Consider the following 6,530-nt stretch of genomic DNA (forward strand, 5'->3'; position numbering starts at 1 on the left):
ATGCTAGACAAATCGGATGGCCCAAGATACTTCTCGGAGCTTTTTACTGGCATGCGAGGGGTAAGAACAAATGATCTAGGGGTAACGGGCCCGGGGTCGGTGGTGTCAAGAAATCCCGATGTGTTGTCATTTAGCAGTGCACACTCGGGCGAGCCGGGAGTGTCCCGTGACGTCACACCACGTGCAGAGTCAGGAGCGGGGTCAACCAATCAGGGAACAGGGGATTCCCTGACCTTCCAGGCGGATGCTATTAGCGCTCACGTCCGTCAAGTTTTACGGGAGAGAGTATGGAGAGGGGAGTTTGTGGAGTTGACTACACTGTTGCCAGGCGCACAGTCGCATGACGACGACGATGACGATGCATTTAAGATGCAGATGGATTCGTCGGGTACTCTGCGATTCTCGCCGGCCAAGCCGGCTAACGCCAGGGCATTAAGCATAGGCCAATGGACGTCAGCTTTCCACATATATATGAGCATTTACGTGGTGAAACATTTTTGTCAGTCCACTATACAGGTCATGTTTGCATACATGGAAACAATCCGTAATGCCGCAGTCCGCTCCGGGGGTTTTGGCTGGTCATACTACGACCAGCAATTCCGACACCGTATGGCACGAGACCCAATTCGGGAGTGGGGCAAGATAGACGGTGAATTGTGGTTGAAGCACATGACACCGACGATGTCCCGTGTTCGAGAAAATAAGACTGAACGCTTGACAGTGCCTTTCAGCAGGGGCCGTGACTTAACAGTCAACGCATGCTGGGACTACAACAGGTCAAGGTGCGCCAGGCCAGAATGCAAGTTTATTCATAAATGCTCCAATTGTGGCGAACAACATCCCGCCTATTCTTGCTTTCGCGCAAAGGGGGGTCGTAGACCCTCCAAACAACTTAACTCCACACAGGCAACCCATGCTAAAGGCACTGGCCCCAACTCCACTCATACTCACTAGATTAAAGCGACATTTGCTACTGTACAAGCATTCTAACCATGCCCATGCCATTTATTTATTACAAGGTTTGGAATCAGGTTTTCAACTGGAGTATAGTGGGGCACGCCTAAGTCGTTGGTCTGACAATCTACGCTCAGCCAGGGATCCCATTTTACAAGAGATAGTAGCTGCCAAATTGAAAAAGGAAGTAAAATTAGGTAGGGTGGCAGGTCCTTTCGTTTCACCCATCGGTCTCGTCCCCAAAAAGCAAACGGGTCAGACGATTTTCGTTTAATACACAACCTTTCTTATGCTGGGGACAGACGATTTTCGTTTAATACACAACCTTTCTTATCCTCAAGGCAGATCAATCAACGACAACATAGACAGCGAAGCATGCTCCGTGTCATATGCACGGTTCGACGAGGCTGTCAGTATGGTAATGCAACTTGGTCCAAATGCTCTACTTGCAAAATTTGATGTGAAATCGGCTTTCGGGATTATGCCAGTACACCCTCAGGACTTTGAGTTGCTAGGCTTGTGCTTTCAAGGTAAATACTACTTTGATAAATGCTTGCCGTTTGGCTGTTCCATATCATGCTCAGTGTTTGAAAAATTCAGCACCTTTTTGCAATGGTGTGTCCAGCAAAAGTTGCCTAACCGCCAACTCATGCATTACATTGATGATTTTCTCACAGGCGGAAATGCAGGAACGAAAGACTGTGATGACAACCTTGATACATGTCTCAGTACTTTCCAGGAGCTTGGCGAACCCTTAGCGCATGAGAAGACAGTAGGTCCTGCATCCTGCTTAACATTCCTAGGTCTTGAAATCGACACAGTCAGGATGCAGGTTAGAATACCACAGGAAAAGATTGTAAATATCAACGCAATCATACACTATATGCTGGCCTCAGGTAAGCACAAAGTGACCCGTAAAGCTTTGCAGTCTCTGGGGGGTAAGCTAAATTTCATGTGCCGGGCAATACCCATGGGTAGACCGTTTTGCCGCAGACTGATAGATTCCTGTACAAAGGTAAGTCAACAAGCACACCGTGTTCGCATCACGCGGGGAGTTCGGGAGGACCTAGAGGTTTGGCTCGGGTTCTTGGGGGAATTTAACGGCGTGTCGGTTTTCAGAATCAAAAGTGGGCTGACAATACATGTCTGCAGCTGTTTACTGACGCAGCCAGCACTGTGGGGTTCGGCGCATACTATAACGGGAACTGGGCAAACGGGCTCTGGCCCCGTGAGTGGGTGGAGGACGGCTCGACTCGTGACATGACACTGCTGGAGTTGTTTCCGATCGTGCTGTCAGTTTGTCTGGGGGGAACAGCCTTTGCTAACAGGAAAGTACTTTTCTTTTGTGATAACCAAGCTGTAGTGTCAATAATAAATAAACAGTCTTCAAAGGCACCTAGAATCATGTCACTGCTTAGGCAGCTAGTGCTGCAGTGCCTCAAACACAACATTTTGTTCAAGGCCAGATATATAACAACACACGACAATATTATCGCAGATGCACTGTCGAGATTTCAGTGGGAACGATTCCGCAATGCAGCTCCATCAGCCAACCTGCATCCCACACCACTTCCAGACAATCTCTGGCAGGGCTAACAATCGAGGCAGAGAGGCTCCTTCAGCGATCATTGGCGGCAAACACGTGGGCAACTTACCAGGCAGGAACCCAAGCGTTGCAAGCATTCAGGGCGTCACAAAACCTGGGAGATGTCTGGCCGGTTCCAATAACTCATCTGGTACATTTCATTGCTCACCTGTCAGTGTCAGGACATGCACCGAGTACGGTAAGGACGTATATGGCCGGTATCTCAACGTACCATAGGCTACACAGCATGGAAGACCGCACCGGCCACTTTGTTATTACTAAAATGATTACCGGGATGCAAATGTGTCAGGGGAGGCAGGATCACAGAAAACCAATAACAATAGACCTGCTCAAAGTAATTGTAAACAACCCGCAATTTGTCTGCTCTTCTACCTATGAAGTAAGATTGTTCAAAGCAGTATATTGCTTGGCCTTCTTTGGTTTCTTTCGGGTGAGTGAACTCGTGCAAACCAAACTTTCTCAGCCAGGGTGCGCTTTCTTAGACCTAGAAGTCCAAGACACGACTAAGACAGTAACAGTCGCTCTAAGGCATTCAAAAACGGACAGGCAGTCACAAGGTATAGTTGTTTCCATTTCCGCCATACCTGACCACAATCTGTGTCCAGTGGCTGCAGTTAAAGCATACCTAACAGTTCGATCACAGGGTCAGACTCAAGCTTTCGTACACTTTGATAAATCTCCCCTGACCAGGTATCAATTTCAGGCCGTTCTAAAAAGAGCACTGGCGCATAGCGGCATCTGCACAGCAGCATTCCTTCAGGATTGGCGCAGCAACGACAGCAGCCGGTAGCGAGTGAGTTCAGAATTGATACAGCACTTTGGTTGGTGGGGGTCAGAATGTTATAAAAGCTATATACGCATACCTGCAAACATTTAAATCGCCAACCATGCAAGAACAGTTTTCTTCCTATTGATTCATGTTTTCAGTATGTTTGGTTGGGTCCAGCTTCCTGACCCGGGTGAGAGAGCACCTACATGTCGACGGAGACTTCGGTATTCCAGGAGGATGTCTCTGGTTGGCAAGGGGCGGCATGAGGTGGGAGGAGCTGACCAAGCTGATAGATGCCCAGGTCAAAGCAATGCAGACACCACCAAAGGCGGTGGTGATTCACCTTGGTTCGAACGACCTGGGTAAGGTAACCACATGTCAGCTATATCATGAGATCAAGCTGGCACTCCTGAGGATACACCTCCTCCTACCTGGTGCTGTCATTCTGTGGTCAGACATGCTGCCACGGAGGTACTGGCATGTAGCCAGCCGTTCCCGGGGCCAGGCAGAAGCTGAACAGACGAGTGGGGAACAGGGCCCGTGAGCTTGGGGGGATACGGGTTCCCCACACAGTGTTCAACCGGCAAGAGCAGCAACTGTACCTGCGTGACGGGGTTCACTTGTCACCGGTCGGACTTGATCTATTCACACAAAACATTGACAGCTCCCTTTCCGCAGTATGCTTGTAGGAAATATTTTCAGTATAGGATAACACGGTGGGTGTACATGAGCGCGAACGGTCGTGGTTGTGGGGAAGCACCTTGGTGCTTGTGGCGGGGTGCTGGTGGACTGCATTACAAGTTACATTTGGCGTCATGGGATACATCCAAAATTATAAATTATTTAGGATAGGGTTGCCCGCTTTACAGCAGGAACCAATTTATCCATTCTGCTTTACAGCAGATGGCTTAGTGTCCGCTTTACAGCGGATGGTCAGCTTGGCAACAATAGTTGCCCTCGCTCATGGTTTGGCAATGGTACTTGCCTGGCAGCGATAGCTGCATAGCAACATGGGTTGCGTGGCAACGGTAGTTGCAGGGCAGCTGGCGCTGCATTGGTAAGCAACATGGGTTGCTCGGCAACGGTAGTTGCGGGGCAGCGGATGCTGCAGTTGGGGTTGCTTAACAGGGGTTAAGCTCATTTCTGCAGTCCACCAGTACCTCCACATCCGCGACCATTTCATCCAATAATATCTCTTGTCTTAATTTGAAGTTCCGCTCTCATGCATGATAGCGGAGCCTGTCATAATGGAGCCATGTCCTTATATAACAGCATAATAAAAATTATGTTCTGAATATGCTTATTCATGAACAACGACGACATCTAAATTTAAATGTAATATGGCTGAATTCCACATTCCACATTCCACACTTTTTTATTGTTTGGATTCTCATGTTCACTGGAAATATTTGGAATAGACTCGATTATTTACAGAACGCCGTCATATAGCTGGAATATTGCTGAGTGCAGCGTTAAACGACAAACCAGTAAATCATCATCATATGAACTCAAACCAGTCATTGTTACAAGTAAACCACATTCCACAACAGTTACTGACTCTGGATAATAAACAGTACATAGAAAAAAACAAGTTACTCAACTCATCATGATCACAATTACTATTCTTTGAAAGAAACGTAAAACAAGAGACGAGGAATCTCCGTTATTGATTAGTCCGGGTATTGAAATGTTCTCCAACTACATTGATAATATTTTGAGTATGTGCATCTGTGGTTGTGACAAAAAGACCTTATCTAGTATGACTTTATTGCCATATGGAGCCCCTAGTATTTTCATTTACATTATTATAACCAAATGCCAAGTGTAAAAAGAATGTGATGTATTATTTGAGTATGTGCATCTGCCAATGTTGTTGGCAGTTTTGATACTATTTCCACACGTTTACATTTGTGCCAGAAATTGCTTCCATTTCCTTCGATCAACTTTTTAAATAAAGACCCAGGTTAGAATAGGTCTTCAGCAACCTATGCTTGCTGTAAGAGGCGACGAACAGGATTGGGTAGTCAGGCTCGCCGATTTGGTCGATGCATAACATCATATTCCAATTGCGTAGTTCGATGCTCTTGGTGTCAATCACTGGATGATCTGGTCCAGACTGGATTATTTACAGACCGCCGTCATATGTTGTTTCTGATCATTTAGTCCCTTTAAACTTGAACTTAGCCTTAGAGCATACATTGGAATAAGTCAGAGTTTGATTGCTTGCCTGTTTAAGAATATATTCTCTACCACCCATCCCAGTGAACAAAACGAAGAAATGCACAACCAAACTATTAATTGTGAGTGAGTGAGTGAGTTGGGTTTAACGACGCTTTTAACAGTATTCCAGTTATATCACGGCATGTCAGCTTAATGTGGGAGGAAAGCCCGAAGTGATGCAGGTCTCAGACGTTTACCACTTTGGTGAAACCCACGAGCACTGGTATGCTGCTGACAAACCTAGAAACATAATCGGGGCGAACCGGGATTCGAACCCACAATCATAGGTTTCTGGCGTACCCAAGAGATGCAACTCTGTACAGCGAATCGCGGCGCCTTAGACGACTGGGCCACCCGTGCCCCCCAGACTGATACAGCTATCTATGAATTTACGTTGTATCGATTTGACACATCTGTATAATCACCGTTCCATGATCGACCAATGATCAATGGTGACTTACACTTTTAATCTCCACAGGTTCACGTGTAACTTAGGAAATCTCTCCCGTCACGTTTATCGTGTCGGCAATTTTGACGTCCTGCACTTGATGTGAATGTATTCCGACGCGCTGTGACTGTGACTGACGAACAGAGCTAGGTCTTAAGAGATCCTTTTCATATGATGATTGCATTATTTGAAACTATTTGTTGTCACCAAACACCAAAAGATGTTACTGTAGAACACTTTGAACATACGGTACTCGTGTAACGTCCGCGTAACAGCTGGGTGTTGTATGGCTTTCAGTGAAAACGTGATGAAATCACACGTACCACATGAAATTGTATAATACATCCCTGGAAGTTTGAAATAGTCATATGAAAAATTATAAGAGTGGGTGCCAAACTGTCTCAACGTCGGAGCTTGCGAAGAGTCAATTCTTACTTGTTTTGTTTGGTTGTTTTTTAACGCCGCACTCAATATTCAAGCTATATGACGGTGGTCTGTTAATAATTGAGTCTGGACCAGAAAATCCAGTGATT

At 46.4% G+C, this 6,530-nt stretch overlaps 1 protein-coding gene across 1 annotated transcript; it reads left to right on the forward strand.

Annotated features, from left to right (window-relative positions):
• Nucleotides 1-1,002, forward strand: LOC125378379. The gene has a single exon (XM_048393836.1). It carries the CDS (start codon nt 1-3, stop codon nt 952-954), a length of 954 nt encoding a protein of 317 aa, XP_048249793.1. The 3' UTR covers nt 955-1,002.
• Nucleotides 1,003-6,530: the final 5,528 nt, after the last annotated feature.

This window comes from Haliotis rufescens, unplaced genomic scaffold (genome assembly GCF_023055435.1).
Source record: "Haliotis rufescens isolate VD_foot unplaced genomic scaffold, xgHalRufe1.0.p SCAF_12, whole genome shotgun sequence".
In the NCBI taxonomy this organism is placed as follows: Eukaryota; Metazoa; Mollusca; class Gastropoda; order Lepetellida; family Haliotidae; genus Haliotis; species Haliotis rufescens.